The 23,625-nt window shown below is 42.4% G+C and overlaps 1 protein-coding gene across 2 annotated transcripts in view; it reads right to left on the reverse strand.

Annotated features, from left to right (window-relative positions):
* Positions 1–3,585: 3,585 nt before the first annotated feature.
* The window catches only part of SDC2 (syndecan 2), a 62,356-nt gene continuing 42,316 nt past the window's right edge, over positions 3,586–23,625 (reverse strand). Inside the window, exons 2-5 of one of the 2 annotated variants that reach the window (XM_028736447.2) lie at positions 10,315–10,426; positions 8,036–8,160; positions 6,191–6,332; positions 3,586–4,849 (exon numbers count right to left, since the gene is read on the reverse strand). In XM_028736447.2, coding sequence (XP_028592280.2) covers positions 4,686–4,849; positions 6,191–6,332; positions 8,036–8,160; positions 10,315–10,426 — 543 coding nt within the window. In that variant the 3' untranslated portion in view covers positions 3,586–4,685. Of the gene's footprint in view, positions 4,850–6,190; positions 6,333–8,017; positions 8,161–10,314; positions 10,427–23,625 lie in introns of both variants that reach the window. The other variant, XM_028736446.2, reaches the window with a different exon arrangement.

The following is a 23,625-nucleotide window of genomic DNA, read 5'->3' on the forward strand; positions in this document are numbered from 1 at the left end:
CGAAATGACAGAGTTCTCTGGATCCGGAATTACAGTGGTACCTCGGGTTACAGTGGTGCCTCGCAAGACGAAATTAATCCGTTCCGCGAGTCTCTTCGTCTTGCGGTTTTTTCGTCTTGCGAAGCACGGCTATTAGCGGCTTAGCGGCTATTAACGGCTTAGTGGCTATTAACGGCTTAGCGGCTTTAAGAAAAAGGAAACAAACTCGCAAGAACTCACAAGACGTTTCGTCTTGCAAAGCAAGCCCATAGGGAAATTCGTCTTGCGGAACGACTCAAAAAACGGAAAACCCTTTCGTCTAGCGAGTTTTTCGTCTTGCGAGGCATTCGTCTTGTGGGGCACCACTGTACATATGCTTCAGGTTACATACGCTTCAGGTTACAGACTCTGCTAACCCAGAAATAATGCTTCAGGTTAAGAACTTTGCTTCAGGATGAGAACAGAAATCGTGCTCTGGCGATGCAGCGGCAGCAGGAGGCCCCATTAGCTAAAGTGGTGCTTCAGGTTAAGAACAGTTTCAGGTTAAGAACAGACCTCCGGAACGAATTAAGTACTTAACCAGAGGTACCACTGTATATGTATTTTAGCAGCAGAGTTGTGAAGCGTCTGCTAGTAAGCAGACTGAAGATCAAGAGTATAAAATTCTTCACCATGACAACAAAACTTGGCCTGTAGGAAACATGTAGGGTTGGCTCTAGAGAAGCACTGCATGCCTTCCTCTGACCCTGAAAATCTGCTGATGGGTCAGTGGAACTCCTGGAATGGTATGGAATGGGGCCCAGAGGAATCACCCCTCTGCTTGCACAAGGCACTTTTGGATCCAACCCACAGGGAAGATTCATTCCAGTAAAATTGCCTTTAGAAGCATAGTCCATACTGGGAAAAGACATCTTTTGCATTATTTGAAGTATTAAAAAGTTGAAAATTCAAAACAGGAGGTTGAATATTTAGGATGCAACCCTTATCCTTGCACCCCAGCCACTTTCTGTTGGGGCCACTTCTGCATCCACAGTTCTGCTCCACATGCCAGTCAGAGGGGCAGCAGATCCCAGATTGGTTTAGTTATTCCCCACCCACACCCCAAATGCCTCATTTTGGGGGGTTTCCATTGGCTATTCTGCACACCTATTCAGCAGGTGGAGAAGGGAATTCCGCACAGGAAGAGTGATGCTGTCCCTTCATCCAGTCCACCCATCTCCCATTGCAAATGTGGTGGGGGTAGATTGCATAAGTAGATGCTTTAGTTCTGACTGTGCAATATTCCCCATTTAATATTTGGCCTACTCAACCTGTAAACAACCTGGAATTATGCAGAAGACTTTACATCAGACCATGCAAATGAAATAACTGTGTTTGGGTATAGTAGACTTTATGTTGGCATTTGGGTAGCAGCAAAGGCTTTTTGCCAAAATTTCATCTTGGTGCCGTTATTTCTAGCAGCTGTTGTTTCGTGAGCTTCGCTTAACTACATTTTGTGCAATTAATGAGCACTTGCTGAACACCATTTTCAAGCGGCTCAGCTTGTGGCAAATCAAAAGAAGCGTGCAAAGTATTTCAGTCAGCTTTCAAGTAACTTATTAAATAATTTTCTATAGCAGGAAAGCTGCCACTCGGTCTCTTGCAAACAACCAAGCGTAGTGTTATTTGCTAGGCCAAATGGTGAGATTTTATTGGACTAGCTACTCCATTATGCAAAGTAAAATGAAGTTTAATCTCCTGCCACACGAGTTTCTAATATCACACCCTTCCAAGGGACATCATGCCCCTCCATGCACCCTTTATGTTGTGCATCCATTGTAACTTGCGCTCGTGACGGTATCCAGATGATTCTATGCAATCACGCTTCCAATACTGCTTGGGACTGCAGAAAGTTGAGATTGTACATACCACTTCATTTCCAACCAGGGAATGTTCCTTGGCTTGCTGCCAAAACCTTGCAACTTTTCAGACCACACATGTCCTGGGGCTGTTTTTCCCCACCCTGCTTTTGTTGTGCTATAGAGCAAGAATTCCACTCCAGATGCAAAATACAACGTGTTAATAACAGGAAAGCATTGCAGAGCAACTAATAAAGCAGAACAATGTGTGGATGGCCCTGCATAAATCCAACACTTTTTCTCTTTTATTCCATCAATGACATGTTACACACTACCAGCAAAAGAAGCCAATCCAGAGAGACTCAAAGCCCTACATTGAATGTGCAAGTTGTAAAGAGATAGGGGGGTTGTGTGTGTGTGTGGTACTTTGGTTTTTTCACTTGCCTAGATTACTGCACTCTTCTCTTCACTGGACTCCCTTATTCAGGTTACATCCTCCCCTCTTCTGTCAGATCTTTGCGTCTCATGAAACCCTCTTGCCTCTTTGACATACCTTCTTCTCTTTATCTTCTCCTAGTCTATATGTTGGCTTGGTCACCCACCTTCCACATGAACCTCAAAGCGCTTGGCTTTTAAGGCTGCAGTGCTCCACTTCCTTATTAAATCTGTTTTTGAAGCTCCTCCTTGCTACTGCGGCATTCAGTCTCTCTGCTATAGGATGCAAAACATAATTTTTGCACCTTAAAAAGAACAAACGCCATTCCAGCTTGTCATATTTGAGACCTATGATCAGGACTAACATCATTATTCAGTGTACATTAACTTCAGCAGTTCTGTGCTATCTACTGCAGGTTCTCCCTACCCCTGGAATTGGGGACTGGGTAGACCTCTAGATATTGATGGAAAACATCCTCCCACCTGCCCTGACCATTGGCCATGATGTGTTGGGAATGTTGGGAGCTGGGGCCCAGCATCTGGAGGGCCACAAGTTCCTCATCCTTCCTGTCCCTTCACTAAGCCCTATCATGCCTCCTTGTTCTTGTCCATCTTATACAGACTGTGTAGGACGTGGCACTTCTGTGTGGTCTCTGTAGCACCATATTTGGCATGATGTCCAAAGCACATTTAGTGGGACTCAGGCGCCTGGAGGCTACTTCTCCCATGGAAAGAGTTGTGTGGTTGCACATATTTCCAGGGAAGCACCAAAAGGCAAAAGGAGAGGATCTAGTTTCCTGACTCACCTTTGTAGCAAAGGAAGGATGCAAGCATCCCCCTTCCCACCTGCTGTTTCTTCCCTTCCTCGCATCCTTTTCTTTGGAGAAATGGTGGCCGCTGAACATACAGTTCTGGCCAGCTATTCTCAACCCCCATCACAGAGATAATGATGTGGAATAATTATGTTACTTTTCAAGGCATGCAAACATATCCATATTGCTTATTTCAAGGGCAAGGCATGGGTGGGAGGAATCATTCAAGCACATGGAGAACTGAAACTTTATATTCATGTGAATTTGAGCACTAAAGAAGTGGCTCATATTGATTAGCACTTAACATTTCACCAATGTGAAAAGAATTAACAACTGCAGGTACATTTTCATTTTAATGAGGCTATAAACAGAGCTATTTCTCCTGTGAAACTCTTGTTAGCAACCTTCGGGGACCTTTGTTTCCAACATATCCTTTTATCATATAACAGATGCAATTAGTAGCATGGCGCATGAAGTCGCCATTATACGAAAGAGAACAAAATAAAGTCCACAATGAAATATTTCAGTATTAGGCCACATGATTTATTCAGTAGTGTTTATGTTCCCAAATTACAATTTATGTCTATCCAGTAAGACTACAAAAGTTACCATTAGAATTGTCTGTGCTTATAAAATACCAACATTTTCTTTTCTCTCTCTCTCTTTACTGTTATATACTCATTAACACCAGTCTGCAACAAGTTACATAGAATCATAGGCACTTCAAAGGCTTTAAAAGACGTTTACAACTTAAATGCATTTTTTTAAAGAACAATTAAAAAAAAGGATTCTTTTTCAATTCCTACTCGTACCTTCAAATTGCAAGAAATTAACCAACAGTGGCCATAGAAATTTGCAGCAACATCTTGGAATACTGTTAAGAGTCTTTGGGTTTGTATAGGCTTGTCAGTAGCTTACTGCAAAATCTCCCATAAAGAAGATTTGTTTTTGTACGGGTACGACTACATCGTTTGCAGTAATAGTCCAATTTTACACATTAATTTGCTGCTGTAAGTTTCAATGAAGCTACAGGAACACTGAGAAACAAAGCAAGGTGTAAAATGGATTTTCTGACACTAAAATTTATACAAAGTGGAGGTTAAAGTTTACATAGCTGAAAAAATACATTTACACTAAGAGTTACCATTATCTGAGTTATCCGAAGACAAATTGCACCATGACAACTACAAAAAGGCATTTTATTTTTATTTATTTTTTTGGAAACAGATAAATTAATGAAATAAAAACTAACTTGTAAGATCAATCAGACATGCTGACAAAAATTAAACAACTTTCATTGAACCATAGGATAAAAACAATCATTTTCATTTATGCATAAAGTTTTTAAATGATTCAGTGAACATCAATGGCTGTATAAAATAATGTTTTGCCACTGTTATTCACAGAACACTGCAAAATGTTAAGATTTTACTTTACATTTTCTTAAAAGGAATACATGAAAAGTTTTAAATACAATGGGATTTTTTTTATCATAAAGGTGCCATAAAGGCTCTTTAATGAAAAAAAAAGGTTTCTTCATTATTCTATGCAAAAAAAAAAAAAAAAGCTTTATTTAAAAAGTTCAGTGATCTCTTAAACAGAGACACTTAAGTTAAGAGTTTTATGCATAAAACTCCTTAGTAGGTGCCTTCTGGTAGGCAGCGCTGGATGGTTTGCGTTCTCCAAGGTCGTAGCTGCCTTCATCCTTCTTTCTCATGCGATATACCAAAAGCAAGATAAGGAAGATTGCAAAGAGAAAACCAATAACTCCACCGGCGATAACAGCTATGGAAGGGAAAAGAACAGAAGTTTCACCAGGAGCAGTGTATTGCCTCCAAGTTGTTTCCTCTCAAGAGAAAAAACAACCACCATCATTTACTGAGTATCCCAACCTTTCAAAATGGCATTTCAAAGCAACAAGCCTCAACCCTGGAAACCAAGTGGAGAGGTTTCCCACCCTTGCCACACCTCCTCTTCCCAGGCCACGCCCCTCAATGGTCCTGCTCTGCAGTTTCCATTAGGGTTCTGCCGGGCTGGAATGCATCCCTGAATAATGCAGTTTGCTTGCCTGAATAGGGAGGAGTGTGCAAGTGTGCGTAGAAACCATTCTACTGTACAAAGGGTTAACAAAAATGTTGTTCCCCCTACTTTTGCTTCTGGCACTGCCAACTATGGCCACTTGGAGCACTGCCATTGTAACATTTTAATTTAGTTTAGTTTAAACATGTAAACCATGTTTATAACCCAACCAGGTTCTTAAGAGCCACCCAGATTATTTTATAGCCAAATAACTGTTAAGGTTCTGGAAGGGACGTTCTAAAATGTTCCTGAAGGCTTGACAAGCCCAGTCCCAAATATATTTACTTGGCTGCAAAATGCAAAAGGATTTACATGAAGGGTGCAACTCTCTGGTCCCAGAGAGAGTAGCCCAGAGGCCCACCCTCTGGGAGGGAGATCCACCACTTGTGGAAAGGACTGCTGCCATTTCCCCTCCACTGCTGGTACGCCAGTGGCCAAGAAAGGGGTGTTCTAGGGATGGTGCTCAATATGTATTTTCAACACACGTTCTCTCAAAATGCCCATTTCTGAACATTATCTGAAAACATGTGCCACCATTAAATACAATTCTATATGCTTTGAACAAAAAACTGTGTTGTAAAATTTGAGGAAGTATGAAATCCAAAGGGCTGGCAGTGTTCAGATCCTCACATTTGTCTGTGTGAGGTGCAGGTTAGGGTTCGTTTGTATCCGAATTCGCAAAGCTCAAATGCTTCTAGCAGCCCCATCCCCTTCGCAAAAAAACCCCTCAGGTGAAAGCGATTTGTTTTTTCTTTCATCCCTTGAGGAGGAGGTGAATGTCCTGGTGTAAACATTATTGAGATGCTAAGGAAAGGGCAGCAATGTATTGAGAGGAAAAGAGCAATAAAACCGTTCCTCAGTTGCAAAAGAGAAAAAAAAGTGGGGAGACTGCATCATACCACAGGATGGGGAGGAACAGTGCTCAAAGCAACAGTCCTCCAATACTCCTAACAGCTATGTGAGTAGCTGCAGAGACAGTGAATACCTTGGCTTCAAAACAGAGCAGGAAGCTCCTTATTCTGCAGCTTATGAACATATGGCACCCACCTGCCAATACTTCTGTTCTCTGGAAAAGGTTTTCTGAGTGTTTTTGGGTGAACACGTCGGTGTCTTCACCTGGTTCGTTCTTAGCGTTTTTGTTTTCAGCGTCAGGCTTGAGAATCCTCTTTTTATCAATCTCTTCAGGTGACTGTAGCACAAGATGTGGGAAAACGATGGCACAGAGTCAGTTCAGGGGGAGAAACAACAACCCGCAGCAGCAGTGACAGAAACCATTACCCTTTATGCATTCAAATTCTGTAATATATACATTTCCTATTCACTTGACACCTTTAGCTCAACTCTCTTGAGAACCTTAAAGGGGGATGGGGGACGGGGCAGAATTTGTCTCCTAAATTTCTAACTGGAAGCCTCAGACCCCTTTCTCAAAATCTACAAATCAATGTGTGCTTATATAGATTTGCTTACCCCATGAAATAAGAGTAAAATCAAATAGATGTGTTGCTACATGGTGCAATGAATGTAGTCTATTTCAGTTTAAATATTCTTTAACTGTGTAACATAACGTGGCCTGTAGCTCAGTGGAAGACCATGTTCTTTGTATACGAAAGGTCCCAGGTTAAATCCCAAACATCTCCAGGTAGGGTTGGAAAGTCCCCTCTCTCAAACCTGAGGAGCCACTGCTAGTCAGTGTACCCCAGTCTTCCCCAACCTGGTGTGATCCAGCTGTTTTAGACTACAACTCCTATCAGCCCCAGCTGGAGGACACCAAGTTGGAAAATAAGGTTGGTGTAGAAAGCGTAGAGTGTAACTAGGTGGACCAGTGATCTGACTTGGTAAGAGGCAACTTCCCATGCCCTTGTTCCTATAATTTGAAAACAAGGAGCCTATTCCCCACAATTTAAGCTGCGCCCAAAAACATTTCCACTGTTAATTTGAGAGAACTAGCCTAGTGTGCCAATAGCCCTACAACAAAGCTCTTAGCGGCCATCAGTTCCTTTTGATATTTTGTATTTTGGCTGCCCTGTGTAAAACCCTTTTGAGTGTCAGAATTCGTAAGGGAAGCAACAAGCACATTCTGATAGGATTCACGGTCCATAAGAGGAATAGCCAACAGCTCGGTGATGCTTATTGGGTGCCCTGGATGCAGGAAACTACAGCAGCTTGCCCTGCTCTTTGGTCATTACTAAAAACTCTCCACTATGGTTTTTTGCACGTTTCAGGCCTTTGGAAGTATCTCTTACGATGCAACTCAGAATCATAACTTTGCAGTACTTAACCCTATCCCAACCTCTGCTTTCCTTACACACCTGTCTCCCTTCCCCACTAAAAGGGGGGGGGGAGAAGCTGGCTATGGAATAGGTTTAAGGGTTAAAAGAGGGGAAGCAGTGGGCAGAGCAAGGCTTAAGCACAGAGTCTCCTGCCCACACCCTTTCTCCTTACAATAGCCTATTGCTACTTTGCACAACAGCAGAAAATGCAAGGCTGGGCATTCTACACTTGTCACCAAGCTTTCCCATTTTAGCTGTAGGCACTAACACATTGGGGAGCCTGAGGATGCTCAAGGAGGAAAATGTAGCACTGGGGAAGAACCCTGCCAAACTGTGGGCACCGGCCGCCTTCTACAAGAGAGTAGCTTCTGATATATTCTCAGATATAGAGGAGGGATACACACGTTTCAGAACAGAAGACCAAAGCTCTGCGTTTCTCCTAATAGACTGATATGATATCCAAGGGAGTTGTCTTTATGGTTAATCCACAGCTTTGCACTAAACCTAGTAAATCCTCTTAAAGCATACATCAGATGGCATTTAAGGTTAAATTATTATTACGGCAGCTTTAAAAACCAGCAAGAGGCTCCTCCCCTGCACACACCTTTGTTTGCGTAGGTACCTTGGTCTGCATTTTCAGCGTGGTTTTCTCAGTTCTGGGAGCATCGCTAGTTGGTGGCATCTTTGGAAGAGTTCTTGATGGCACCACTATTGGCGTGTTATCGCCTTCTTCTTCTTCTTCAGCCCCTGAAGTGTAAGGAGAATATGAATGGAAACGCATCTGTACATATTTGCTCTGCTCTAGTTTATTGCCGATACTTGTGTGCTGCCCGAAAGGCTATTTACAATTTTATTTTTTAAAAAAATCTTTTCTAAAAAAACCATCAACATCGCAGTAAAATGTAAAATAAATATTGGCGCTTCTCCTCCAAGGAGCTCCAAGATAGCATATACTTCTCCCCTCACCCCAACCATTTTGTCCTTACAACAACCCTGTTGTAAGATGACTTGAACTCTTCACAACATGCTGGTTTCCTATCTACAGCAGTGAAGGCGAACCCATGGCCCTCCATATTTGACCATTGACCATACTGGCTGGGGCTGATGCGAGCTGGTGTCCAACCACATTTCCCCATGTCCCTGATCTGCAAGGGGGGAGGGGGTTGCTTTCATAGGGAAGCATACAAGCATGTGACACCCCCCTCCCAGAACAGTTTAAGAATGTAATCTGGTGTTTGTGGGGCCCAGCCCTTACGTATTCAGCAGCTGGCTAATCAAAAAGGTCCTAAGCATTTACTGTGTAATTTATTTAGCTGTAAAAAGGACCGGATAGTTATCTGACCGATTATGTAGCAACTACTTTGCACTGAAATCCAAACACTCGTGACATTTTCTTTTATCTACCTAACTGATTTAATTCTTCGAGATTTGCTTGGTAGTATTTGACTTCCTTAGTTTTATTTTCCATTACTTCAGTACATTCAACTAGGGCAGGGGGAAAGAATTATATTAATCAAGCAGCCTGGTGCAACCACTTTTTTTAATTCCTCAGGGTCTAATCTAGAACCAAATCCAATTTTTTGTCTTATCCCTTATTTATATGTAATAAATCCAACTGGATATCAGCGTTTAACACTGCATATCTCAACTCCGGGAAACATAAATGCACAATTCAACCAACAGGAAGCTTCAGAAAAGTTCAGGATTACTGTGTAACTATAGAAATGCACATGAAATTTCATAATCCAGGTGGGAGCATGGAAGGGGTAGCTACTGAAAGCTCTGTTTGTTCCCTGCCACACACTCAATATCTCTGTCACTCTAGGTAGCCCCGCCCCCACGCCCATCAAGACCATTATGCTCTCCATAAAAAATACTCTTTAATTGATATATGCTAATGAGATGCAATGCTCTTGCTTGTGGCAAAATTTATGACGTGGTATCACCTGAGCCACAATTACTTCTTTGTTGCCCAAACATTCTCCGTGGCCTTTAAATGCAGCGTGTCACCAAGGTCATCCTACTAAATGATACAGACACTGATAACAACATGGGGATTCTAATCTTCATCATAAACAGCATCACAGATTCAGCAGGTAGTCAACATACAGGCAATGTCTGCTTTAGGCACATCCAATATATGTGCGATTGCGCACATGTGCATTGCGCCAAATACAGAAGTGACCCAAAAAGTCACCAAAAGGGGCGGAAGGGGGTGTCTGAAGGCTTTTTCAAAGGTGTTTCAAAGATACACACTTTCACTTAAATGCATGGTGCCTAGGAACGTAACCTCCGCATAAATTGGGAGCTGCCTGTACAGTCATTCCTCTGGTTGAATGTGCTTCGGGTTGAGCGCGTTTGAGTTGCGCTCCACGGCAACCCGGAAGTAACGGAGCGTGTTACTTCCGGGTTTTGCCGCTTGCGCAGACGCTCAAAATGACATCACGCGCATGCGCAGAAGTGGCGAAAAGTGACGCAAGTGTGCGCAGACGTGCCATTGCTAGTTACGTTTGCTTCTGGATGCGAACGGGGCTCCGGAATGGATCCCGTTCGTATCCAGAGGTACCACTGTACTGAATTTTCTGTACTCTACAGATTAGGTTTTTTCATGTTCTTGTTGATCAAGGGCCCATTTCACACATATCAGGTGACCTGAGTGTATCAACCCAACTTGTGGAGACCAAGATAGGGAACAGAGGAAGAGAACATGGTCAGACTCTTCTAGTCCAGTAATGACTACTCTGCTTCCCACTGCTTGCTACCCGATTTTATTTCATTTTTAAGAAGCCAGGGATTGAACCTGGCACATTTTGCATATGAAGTGTGTGCTGTACAATGGAACTGTAGGACAAAGGCCATGTCCGGTCCTAACACATTTATCAATATGCGACATTGCTTTACCTGAGCCTGAACCCGAAGTATAATCATCATCGTCAATTGGATAGACTCCTGATGCTTCTTCAATGGAGCTGTTGTCAAGGTACAGGTCTTTATCGGAGGTCAATGCTGCTCTCTGGAAATGATGGCAAAATGCGTGGTTAGTTCTTTGTTTCTTGAAGCACAAGCACAACTTCTAATTTAATTTCATCCCAGTATATCATTAAATGAACTGAGGAAGCAAATGTCACAATAAATAGTAGTGAGAAACAGTGTTAAAACAAGTGCCTTAAAAATATCCTTCATGGCCATTGTTGAACTGGGTTTAACGAAAGATGGGGTAAACATGGAGGCTATGTCCTCCTGTTTCCATTGGCCAAGATTTATTAATTTAAACTGATCTTATTAGACATGTTGTCAAAGTCTGTACTTTCTTGGCTTGAAATATGAAGCACAAGGACTTGTTGTGCTTGCATTAAATAAAAGGCAAGCATTATGACTCCCAAAATCTCTTTTCAGCTAAACTGCTTCCTTCCCCTGTTTTTTTCTGAACATCAGTAGCCATGGGAAAATAACATTTCCCAGGGCTACCAACCTTTGGGCTGCTGTTACAACAATACTCCAGGAGAGAGATGTCTCTCATTCAATCCAGTATCCAAACAAGAACCAGGTAAGCAGCTGCAAGAATGAGTGTTGGCAGCTCCAAGGTGGGTTAGTTGGTGGAGATAATTTGGGGGCTCAAGGATATAGGGATTTGGATGCTCCAGGGTTGGTGAGAGAATGATCTGTCCCATAGTGCTCCAGATAATATTATAATGGGTACCACAGGATCTAATTGCAGTTTTAACAGAGCTCAGTATAAAGTGAGTTATTCCCAAACTGTTTTCGGGAAATATTTATGTTTGCCGCTTCCAGTTACTGAGGACCAAGGGTAGAGAGCCTATCACTCATTTTTCAGATCTCATTCCAAGGCAGCCAACAAATTCACACCCAACACCAGCTCACTAAAAATAGCATAAACACAACCAATGACAAGATCAGCAGTCAAACACATACTTTCTGATAGGCAGAGGTATTATACTTACTCCCTCAAAATGAACTGACAAAGCTCCCAGTTATTAACTTTGAATCATTTAAAAACCAGCAGGCCCCTTCATATATTACAACCTGAAACAGGAGGTTGACAGGCAATTTAGGTGGAATCTCATATGAGCAACTTGAACATGCACTTGTGCAAGAAAAAATGGTTTTTAAAAAAATGAGAAAAGGGACAAAAACAGAAATGCTGGCTAGTGCTCCCTGGTCAAGTCAGAATAAGAAACAGCGCTTGATCACTGGAAATGGGCTTTCATATTTTAACCCATAAAACAACATGATGGACTAAGTTTATTAAACATCAAAGATCCAGACAAGAATTTATGAGCAATATTCTATGCATGCCTACTATAAATAAGTTTCCACTGCACTGGGATCAGAGGAACTTACTCCCACCTAAATGTGTACTGTTAGATAGCAACCGACATGTATTTAATTTGTGTGCATTCAGCTGAACGTGCATGGCAAAATACTTTAAAGGATGTAGGATTACGGGGGGGGGGGGGGGAGAGACTTCAGCAATCCCACCCACCATTGCGTCTATATGCTATTTTTGCTTGAGGTGCGGTCTCCGGAACGTAACCCTCGTGTAAGTTGCAGGCTTACTGTGTATGATTTTAGCGTCGGGCAGCGAGCACAGGCCCTGTGCAAGAGCCACAGAAACTCTGTTCATTACACTCAGACAGGGATTGCATTCCCATCCATCAATTATTATCCCACTTACATTGATATTCTTAAGAGTATAATGCTGGAAAATCCTCTGACCTAAATTCTTCACATATTACAAGCCAATGATCATTGGAGCCCAGTCTGGTTACTGAATAAACAGGAATAAATCTAAATCTAGGGGATGCGAAACAGATTAATGTCCACTAAGCACTAAATACAGGTTGCTTCCCCTCTCAAATATGTGCTGAGTTTAGATTGCACATCTGGGAGTCGTTAGCTGTTTACAAGTCATCAACAAAATTAAAAAATAAAAGTAGTTTTACAGAAATGGTGTCACCCTAGACCCACAGTCAAGGGAAAGGCATCTTCTCTGACCACAGATATAAAGGAAGAAGGGAATAGGTGTATCAGAGTGCCACCCACCCACCCTCTGCCCCTGGACCGGTTCATCTTGCACACGTATCTAAATAAAAGCATCCCAATCACCATTTCATAACAGCTGGGGAAAGACTATGATAAGCAAATGTAGGAAGCACTTATACTGCAGAACCACTGATTCCTTTAGGGCTACATAATCAGTGGCCTAGCACTCATGTGCCTTTCAAATCTTATTTCTTCAGCAGGTAGCCGTATATAGAGAGTTTAAAGCTGGCATCGTATGTGTGCCCTCAGAGTGCTGCCACCTCTTCTTTTGCTGCCCACGGGAACCATTATTTTACTGTCACCAAAGGCACTTTTATCAACATATGGTATGAGCACCTCAATTTCTTTATTCTTAACCAAAAAACCCCACTGTGTGTACTGACCAGAGAATAAACCCCACGGTGGGTCAACATACTGAGGACAACCCTGTAAAGGTATATATTGTGTTTCAGAGACACATAGCTGTTTTGTTTTGCTAGGGAGCCTAGTTCCGTGAAAGAGGCTAGAGAAAGTCACACAATCCTTATTAGGATTAGAATGCCCAGGAGTCTGTGTCAGAAAACCACCACTGTTTAAAATTGGTATAAAGTCAATAAGTTATTTTTAAAAAATAACTCTGCCATTGTTCTCTGCCATTGTTTCCTCTTATCTGGTGCTTATGCAGCTTTTTAATTTTAACTTACAAAATCCTATTTCCTGCTCCCCGGTTAGTCACATTGGCAGTGCCACCCAATCAGGGAGCGTGTGGTGACTGTCATGATGCCGCAACACTGCATATCCTGTCTAAATTGGCTACACGGTGATGCAATTCCTTCCTGAATCGGTGACATGGGTGATCCCAGTCAGTTGAGGGTATTGAACAGGATAACATCACACCATTACATAACCAGGCTGATTTTGCTATGTAATTAAGTCATGAAGGTCAAACAGAGTCAGTTCAGAGTGAGGTAAAGGCTTATCAAGTACAATATAAAATCACCAAAGGAAGGGGCCCTCTTAAAATAATAATAATAATAATAATAATAATAATAATAATAATAATAATAATAATAATAGATTAAAACTGTGCCTACCAAATCCAATCCAATTTGCTTTCTCCACCATGGTCCACCATGATTCTCAAAGTCAATTCCTGCTACCTAAACAGCAACTGTATGCCACGACATGTATTTTTAAGGATAATCTCTTAATTTGGGGGTTTAGCGTTCCATACACACATATGTATGAAATATTATGTAAAATTCAATGAATGGATGCTGATAAAACCTGGTTTCTAGCAGGATCTATTTAGAAGTAGTGGAGGCTGGTCCATGAAAGCAAATGGGGAACTGCTCAACCAACTTCAGCCGGTCCTCACCTGTCTTTTTACTTACGACCAGACCAGGAAGTAGCTCTGTCTACTTGCTTCCTTCTCCATAATGCCAGTGTTACCATTACAGAGCTTACCAAGGAGGAGGATGGGGACAAAACTAGAATTAGTGTCTTCTGCCAGTCTTTGGCTCTGGCTCCACCTACTGTTGGCCTCCCTGCCTTCCACCCCAGTAAACTCAATAGGCACCAGCCACCAATGTTTAGAAGACTGTACTGAAGTATGTACATCTCTAAACAATGAGCCTCATCGTCCTTCTGTTAGTTAGCATGTGTCTTGGCCTCTCCAAAGCCAGGGGAGTAACCTTCCACAATGGATGGTTTCCTACTAAGAATTTGGCTCCAGATTCTGTGTGCTCTGCCTAGCACTCTTTCCAATAAGTGAGACGGGAGGGGAAGAGAACAACACAGAACATCTGCCTGAAAAAAACCGCTCCTCTGAGGGTGCTGAATGGTCCTCAGAAAGCAAGTTAAAAATTCATTGCTTCCGCTCCCATGCTTTTCCTGGTACCCAAATGAACCTAGGGGAGAGGGAGGGAGGGAACTTGCAGAGGTCTTTAAGACATGAGTTGCATCTGTTAATGTGTTTTAGATGGTGCCTGACACAACAGAGCTCTTGCCCGCGCTAAAAAAACTTCTCTGCTCTAATGGAGGATGAGTGATGCCCTTTGGCTAAAGAGGCTTAGTGAATCTCATGGTGCTCAAAGACATTTTCTCTCTTGACAAGGCAATGGAATAGATACAAACTTATTTCGCAGGACTCCATACTGATATCTTATTTCAGCAAAGCTACAGCAGAAAGCAACAAGGAGGAAGTTTTATTGACCCAGAGGAAACAAGAGAGCTTCTCTGTGGATATTTTCAAAGAAACACACATCCCTTAAAAAAAAAAAAAAAGTGGCCAAGTTCGCTTGTAGGGCTGCAACTCAAGGAGCAGAAGATGTTTTAACAGAGAGCTATCCTGCTCTATTATTATGTACAAGTCCATGCCCACATATATAAAGCTTTAGGCTAGGTCCAGAATATGTGGAATGGGGGATAAAGCCAGTAGAATCAGAAGTCTTAGTACAATCCAGTGTTCTCCAGATGTTTGGGACTACAACTCCCATCATCCCTGGCTATTGACCATGGAGTCTGGGGCAGATGGGAGCTGGTGTTTAACAACACCCAGAGGGGAATATTTTGGAAGGCCTCTTTCTGTGGTCTGCCTGCCTGGGCAGAGCCTCATAACTCAGTCGATCTCTCTGCCAACACTGCAAAGGGGCAATATGGCCTATGAAGTTCTGTTTGAATAACTCAAGCTGCAATGCCAACGGATGTGGGGGTTTGCTGTGCACTGCTGTGCTGAACTGAACAGGACACCTTGTTTTAGTCCTTCCCCCACCCTCTTAGACAGGAGGGTTTACTGTAATTTAAAATGACACACGGCTTATATAAAAATGCTTTATAGTATTGAAGGACATTTGCAGATCTTCCTTATGTAAGCACGAAACAATACTAAGTCAGCATTTGTAATGTGCATCTGCAGTTGATTCCAAACTCTGGCATCCGCCTGTGGCAATGAGAGCGCAGCCTTGGAGATGAAAACCGTGCTCTGGACTGCAGCCTTGCTTGGCTTACCAGTGCAGTTACTATAACATGCAGAGTAGATGCCAGAAAGATTATTCACGCTCTTTGTATCTAATGAAGAATTTCTTCCCAACTCTCTGTGTGTATATATAATAAAATAATAAAAACGAAACATAGCTGGAGGCTCTGAACTTTCATTGCCGATTAAAAGAAAGAAAGGAAAGAACTGGCTTGACTGTCTTCAGCCACTGAGAGTACGGAAAGACCCAGATAACTGAAATTACAGGAAATTGTCTCTGTTGCACACAAAAGAGAAAGGTTCTTAAACAGGAATAGGTTGCTACTGAGACATGTTAACCGGTTTAGCCATATACAATTTGAATAACAGAACTGTAGAAGTCATCTGGTCCAAAACCCTGCAAAATGTAGGAATCTTTTGCCCAATGTGGGGATCGAACCCACGACCATGAGATTAAGAGTCTCATGCTCTAGCATTTGGATTACAGTGCAATCGTAAACCTAGTATTTTTTTCTTATTCTTTAAACCAGAGGTGGGGTACTCCAGATGTTCTTGGAAAACACCCACCATCCTATGTTACGCTAGGTGGGGCTAAGAGGATCTGGAGTCCAATAACATCAGGAAAGGCCACCGCTTTCCCCATCCCTGTTTTAAATGTGGACATGCAAACAACATAGAGAAAGTTCTTGATTACAGTTCGAAGCAGAGAAATCTCAAGCACACAAGCAGATTTTCCCAGGAGAACAAAAGAAGAACACTGCTTGATCAAATCATCTAGTCCAGTATCCAGTTCCCCACAGTGGAGAGAAAGATGCCTCTGGGATACCCAAAAGCAATGTCCGAAAGCACTCATCATTCCATGGTGTTGCTCCTCAGCAGCTGGTATTCTTCGGTTCCATATTGCCCTCATGACTAATGGTCATTAGCACTCCATTAATTTGTCTAATCCCCTGCTAAAGGCTCCACCAGCAATTAACGTATCTTTCGATCTACAGGGCGCACCCGACCATAAGACGCACCTTGTTTTAGAGGGGGAGAACAAAAAAAATTCCCCCCCTCTCTGCGCAGCGCCCCTACAGTGAAACGGCAGGAGAAACGGAGCCCCTTCCATTTCTCCTCCCACTTCACTGAAGGGGCGCTGCGCAGCGCTCCCTCTCCCACATTGCCTTCGCCTTCAGTGAAGGCAACCCGAAGCCTCCGGAGCGCGGCGGGAGTTCCCGCTGCGCTCCGGAGGCTCCAGGTTCCTTTCGCCGAAGCCAGGGGAGCAAGACTCTCCTGGCTTCAGCGAAAGGAGAGGCAAAAGGAGCAGCCTTACCGCTGCTCCCTGAGCTTGTGGGGCTCAGCCCCAAATCGCATGTCGGGGAGCAGCGGCAAGGCTGCGCGCAGCCTTCCCGCTGCTCCCCGAGCTTGGCGGGGCTGGCAGGGGAAGCTCAGGTTGCTCCCCCCAGCCCCAGGGACCACACATTCGCTCCATAAGACACACAGACATTTCCCCTTAGATTTTAAGAGGAAAAAAGTGCGTCTTATGGAGCGAAAAATACGGTAGATATCCAAGCAGTACCATCTCTGGAAGCCACCTCCTGTCATGTAGAAGTAACAGTTTTATTAAAAATATTCCTTTTCCTGTGATCCTGGGAAGAAAGGCGGTATAGAAATTTAATAAATATAAAAATAAATATAGGCACTGAATTTTTTTTGTAAATTGAGGCAGCTAAATTCTATTGCTAAACCATTTCTTGTTGTGTGTTTTACCTTGTTAAGTAGCACAATTTTAATTGCTTAAATCCCACCACCAAATAATAATAATAATAATCAAACACCCTTCATCCTTTGAGTTGTCTACTATATCTGGTGCATGCCTAGGCATTTGAGGCACAGCATGCATTTCTGGAAATCTAAACAAAGACTCCCATCTGCACAATATAACTAACATCGGAATTCAAAAAAGGTGGGGGGAATTCGGCTTCATTGTGAAAAGCAACACCCTAATCCTGGATATGAAGACTGGGGTCTTTTGCTGCCGCCATATTTATTATGCTCTCAGCTCAGCCTCCAACGTGGATGGAGTGGGAGCACTCAGCTCTGAAGACGTCAGAATAGCTGCTTCCGAGAAGCTATCTCCAGTTCAAACCCTGAAGTGCCACTCCACGTTTTTAAGTTTTTAAATAGATAAGCTGTTCTTCTAACTGTAGCAGCAGTAAGGCAGGCAGCTAGCCAGCCAGCCAGCCAAACCACAGATGGATTTACCTCAATTAGCATAGCAATTCTGCATGTTTTACAAAGAAAAAAGAAAAAAAAGAAAAGCGCAGTCATCAGTCTCAGTCCCAAATAGAAGGAAGCATGCACGGCTAATTCTCCATTATAGTTCAAAATGTGGGTGTGCATTTTTCAGCAACTGTAACATCAGCCTGTGTTTTACACATAAGGGTAAATTCAGAGAACGATCTGTTAATGAAGACCCAGGTGCCAAACTTAATCCTTTTCAGGTAGTGAGATGCTGGTACCATTGAGGACGTCAGCCTTTCCTCTTAAATGAATAAATAAATAATAATAAAAATAAACCTCTTATGAATGCATTTCCCTGTCATTAATTGCTATTAAAGGCTAAGGAAGCATTTCTCTGTCTTTTGTCTCTCAGATCCATTTTCTACCTTTCAGAGGACCTTCGTTTCCAGCTCCAGAGAATGCAATTGAATGATTAAAGCTGTCAGGGTAACCTTGCTGGCATGCATGCCGATAACTCTTCACATCACAACCTTCCCTCTTGCCTCACTGCCCCAGCCTAGCAGCAATTAATTGCAATCTCTCCAAGTGGTCAAATTGCAAAGCAGCCCCCCTGGAAACTTGCAGAAGCTCACACCAAAGAAGGTTGTTTTTAAAGCACACAGTTTGTTCTTTTCTCAAACAACCCCGGGCACTTATGCAAGCAGCTGCTAATCAATAGGCACTGGAGGTGGAGTGAGGAAGGTTCTGCAAAAATACATACATACATATATAAAAACAAATCCACCACTGTCAAAACTTTCCAGCTGATGGAAAAATACATGGAGAAACAAGTGTAAGAGATGCAGCATGTTTAGCAGTTACATATTCTGAAGAAAAGCAGGCAATTACATAGCTAATGAATTGAATTACTTTTGAAAAGCACCATCTTAATCAGTGGCTATTACAGATGTCACAAAACAACACAACTTCTATTAAGCTTATAAAAATGTCAAAGCATTTCCCCTCCAATTCTACGAGAAGGTTCTCATAGCCTGGCGTGCTCTGGTCCATGGGGTCACGAGGAGTCGGACATGACTAAACGACTAAACAACAACAACAACAACCTCTTAAAAATTTAAAAAAGTGGGCCCATCATGTGCAGCCATTAAGTCAAATCTTCCTTCAAGTATGTGAAATGAACTGATTTCAGGCTTTGCATCCAGGCAACGTGAGTTTCCAGGAAATCAAGAACGGGTTAACCAGGTTTCAAAGGTTCAGGAAACAATATCTACAGAACAAAACAGGGGAGAAATACTGTAATGTGTTTATATTTTTCATTTTTATGCTCACTGTCAATGGCATGCAGGAGGGTTTCTCTATCATAGAATTCAAGCTTAGCCACAGCTAGTAAACCCAGACTCAGACACCATACATTCACGCGTTGTGGTGCTTCTCTTTACTCCCCCTACTTTGGGGCAGGGAATTAATAAGTGCCTCGCTCCTCCCTTCCTTGCTTTATCCTCCTTGTTTCCTTCATCTCACTGTCTCTGAATCCTCGCACAAGTCCAAATCTTAGTCAACTGCATTCGAGATTTGACCCCCTGGGAGTGGTCGCGGCGTGGCAGGGGTAGGATGGAACAAGGAGAGATTTACACTTAGGCCAAACTTGGTTGAACTCAAACAAATGACCTAGCACCCAATTGTGAAAACTCAGGCCTACACATAACCTGCTGGCTCAACAGGCAGTAGAATGAACCAGCCATACAGTTCTGTGCAAAAGGTCTGTTTAAATCTGGCTTCACATATGGGGGTTAAAGGTAAAGGGACCCCTGACAGTTACATCCAGTCGCGAATGACTCTGGGATTGCTGCACTCATCTCACTTTACAGGCCGAGGGAGCCGGCATTTGTCCGCTTCACAGACAGTTTTTCCTGGTCATGTGGCCAGCATGACTAAGCTGCTTCTGGCACAACAGAACACCAACACCAGAGCAGCGCACGGAAATGCCGTTTACCTTCCCGCCGGAGTGGTACCTATTAATCTACTTGCACTTTTTGGTGTGCTTTCGAACTGTTAGGTTGGCAGGAGCTGGGACCGAGCAATGGGAGCTTACCCTGTCGCGGGGATTCGAACCACCAACCTTTTGATCAGCAAGCCCAAGGCTCAGTGGTTTAGACCACAGCGTCACCCGCATCCCTGTATGGGGGGGGGATATTACCCATCACACTGAATTCAGTATCTACATCTGATGTTTCTGTGAATGTTTCTAAAACACCACAGAAAACAGCTATAGAAATTCACCTTTATTTCTATAACCACAGTTGCTTATATTACAAACACAGCTAATGGCATTAAGATATCTGTTGTTCTAGTCTGAGATCACACAGAGTTCTGTTTTGTTAAGTTTTTCAAGTTGGATTGGACACTGAAAGAGATGCCTTGGGGATAAGGAACCTCTGTGGCAGTCCAGATACTGTTGGACTTCAACTTCCATAAATCACAGCCCGGGTGGTCAATGGATTATGTATCTGTCAATATCTGGAGGACTCCATGTTCCCCATCCCTGACCTACATGGCAGGCTCAATCTAACTAAGGCCAGGAGAAAGTCACATGTGATAGTGACTATATACACAAAACTGGGTTCTAACATGCTTGGTTACTGAATCACCATATAGTCAGCAAATCCAGCTTTCCAGTTTTACCAAATACTTAGTGATAGGAAATTTGCCTATGTTGAACTCCTTCACAGGCCTGGTCTTCATGCAATGTAAGCAACTGAAAGAGGACCAAGAATCTATCCTGTGCCACCAAAGCAAAAGAGAGCTGTTTCTAAGTAGAACACTAACTCACTACACTTCAAAAGCGAAATGCTTAAACATTTAAGCCTTGCTACTCTGAGGTGCAATGCTTATTGCCCAAGGCATGCAAGAGTTGGCAGTTAGCAAACAAACGTTCTAATTTTCTAATCATATCACTGGCTCTGAGGAGAAAACAACATTCATCTTGCTGTGCTTCTATAATTTAAAGCATTTAAGCTGTTTATGCCCTCTTCTTCCCCTTAACCTCTTGATCATGACACTGCCAGGTAATTTATGTTTGTTAGAACTTAAAACACAAAAGGTGAGAAGCCGGGAACTTGATAATGGCAGTCCTCTCACCCCAGCCCCCAGCCCAAAGCTGAAAATTGAAGACCAACACAGACATTTAAAATGGAACTGTGTCTTCTAGGTTTTTCTGCATTGGGCGCCACACCTCCTGCTTTTCCCCTTCCTTATAAAACATTTAAAAACAGAATTTTGCTTACAGGACGGCAAGATATGCTGCAAAATGTGTGGAGTGCCATTAGGACATTAGCCACTGACAATCGTAATTTGATGAGGGGCCTAAATCTGTATCCATATGTATAACAAATTTGTGACAGAGACCTGTGTCCTGAGTGTTGTAAGTACACAGTGACACCCTTGGTGATCATAAGGCTGGGAGGGGGGGCGGAAACAGAGAAACTCAGTGCCAGTGCTGACACAAGTAGTACCTAAAAATACAAACCCATCAGAATGTAGAATTATATTTTAGCTATCATGTAACCATCAATTACAAATCTGTTTCATATGTAATGCTATAGTTAAGTTGTGCCGGATTATGTGGTTCACCAACAAAGTGGAATGGGCTCCTACGTTGTCGAGGGGAGAAGGCACCATTAGATGCAACAATAGAACTTCTAAGACGAATAATATTGCTGGCTGTTTGACCGGACGCAGAATAGCTGTGACTAATTCAATTGTGTAGCACACTGACACTCAACAGAGCTGCAGTGAAAGTACATACATACACAGAGAGAGAGACAGAGAGACAGACACAGAGATGTCCAACTTAGTTAACAATTAGCGTTGGATCAAAGCATGGAAAAAAGGATCTCATCACCCACATCTGGAATCATTTCTCAACCCACCACTTTTTTGTGTATTCTCTGTTGACTGTTGCTATGAATGTCCTACTCAGGGACAATGTTCCAATCAAATAAAGCATTAGTGTAGCAAGAGCTCCAGGGTTGTTCATTCAAGTTATTTTCAAAAAAGTTCTTTAAGCAAGGAGGCTGCCCAAAACAAATAATAATCTCACAGAAGGACCAAAGCAGCTATTTACAGGAAACAAGATTCTCACTGCAGTTCCTTTCTAAAAAATAAAAGAGCAAATTGCACTACTGAGCTATTAACGATGTACTACTAAGAGCAGTCCCGGTTTTCCTTTCTTTGAATGCTTTGTTCCCTGAACTGAAGATTGTTTCCCCTTCAGTGTATTCTGTCTCCTGTGTCCTATGGAACAATTTATTTATTTTACAAGACTTGCTTTGATATGAACGTAATGGGAAAAGAAAGGGTAGATTTGACCACATTTCAAGTTGTGTTGAAATTTGTTGTCTTTGAAATAAGTGTGATTTCTGGGATTTCCTCCCTTTTTAATACAGTATTTATATTTTAAGTTTTCAACAAAACTGGTTTCATTAATGTCTGCAAGAGAACCAAAGTGAACCAAGCTCCAGCAGGGGTGATTATTTCGTGGCTGATTTCTCCCTCTCCCTGCAACTCTTAGTGCTACTCTCATGTTGCTCATAAGAATCCACCAACCTTGCAGTGCAGATTTTCAGGCGCCTGCAGGGAGATCAGTGACAATCACTGCCCCACTCCCTTCCTCCGAGCCAATGGGAATCTTATAGGTTAGGAACTTTTGTTGATTTTGTTGTTGTTGCTGCAAGACTGACAAAACAGGTTTGGAGAAGTACAAATGAAGATACTTGCAAAAAACAAAAAAACTCAACTTTTGAACAGCACTCGCTGCTTACTGAACGTCTTGCCATGTTTACAAGTTGTGCTCTGCCACTGCAGGGAACGATTTGTATAACATCAGTAGCCTTTTTACTCAAGACGTTGATATAATGCCAAACCACACTGTCTGAACTTACACCATTTGATAAACTGAAAAATCTGTGGTTTCTGAGAGGTTACCAAACCAGGATCTGAAACCAATAATGTTTGAAGATAGTTTGTAAATTGTAACTGTAAACTGTTTGTAAACTGTAAAGTTTGGCCAATTGTGGTTTGGACTTCCACCCCACCTCTAAAAGCACAGATTAGGATGTTCTGCTGCATTCAGAGGCCACTGTTGGGACAGAACCTGGAAATTCTCAGGGAAGGTGAGGGGGAATGTACCAACTATAGTTTGTATGGCAGTCCAGCACCTAATGCAAGCCATAGTTTGCCACTGCATATGAACCAATACACACCTGTGGGATTTTTAAATTTATTTTTTATTAATTATTTTGTACCTACAAATAAAAATAACCCTGTAGTATCTATGTCAGGGATGGGGAACCTTTTCCAGAGGAGGCTGAAAGGAGCAATAGGCAAATGATAGAGGGCACTGATAGTAAATGTCTTTTCTGGCCTCCTGGAAGTACCAACTCCATGTGTAGGTCTCAGCGCACTTCCTCTGTCAGGGTGAGGAGAAGAAAAACAGACTAGCATGGAAATGTGGAAAGGTTCACTTAAGTGATGAGATCCTTTCGCCGAATGGACAATTGATGGTCACTGAAGATATGGGCAGTGCAAGAATCAGCAGTGAAAAGACATATGGAGTTCTCTGGAGGATGACTCGGAATAGGGGTGGGAGAAGGCGTTAGCCAAGTGAAAAGCCATGTTTTACTGTCTTTATGTTTTGATTATTTTTATTCTGTATTTTGTGCTTTGTATACTGTAACTTTGTGTTGTGAACCACCCTGAGACCTACGAGTATAGGGTGGTTTACAAATAATACTAATACTAATAGCAATAATAATTTCTGCTCTCTGGTTCAATACATCAGCATTAGAGATTTCTGCGAAATCAGTCACATTTTGATGCAATTATTTGTATAATTTCTTATCTGACGCACTTTGAAGAAGGTAAGACATTAATCTTACTAGTCTGTTTAAAGGAACATTTTATATGGT

This window comes from Podarcis muralis, chromosome 8, assembly GCF_964188315.1.
Source record: "Podarcis muralis chromosome 8, rPodMur119.hap1.1, whole genome shotgun sequence".
In the NCBI taxonomy this organism is placed as follows: domain Eukaryota; kingdom Metazoa; phylum Chordata; class Lepidosauria; order Squamata; family Lacertidae; genus Podarcis; species Podarcis muralis.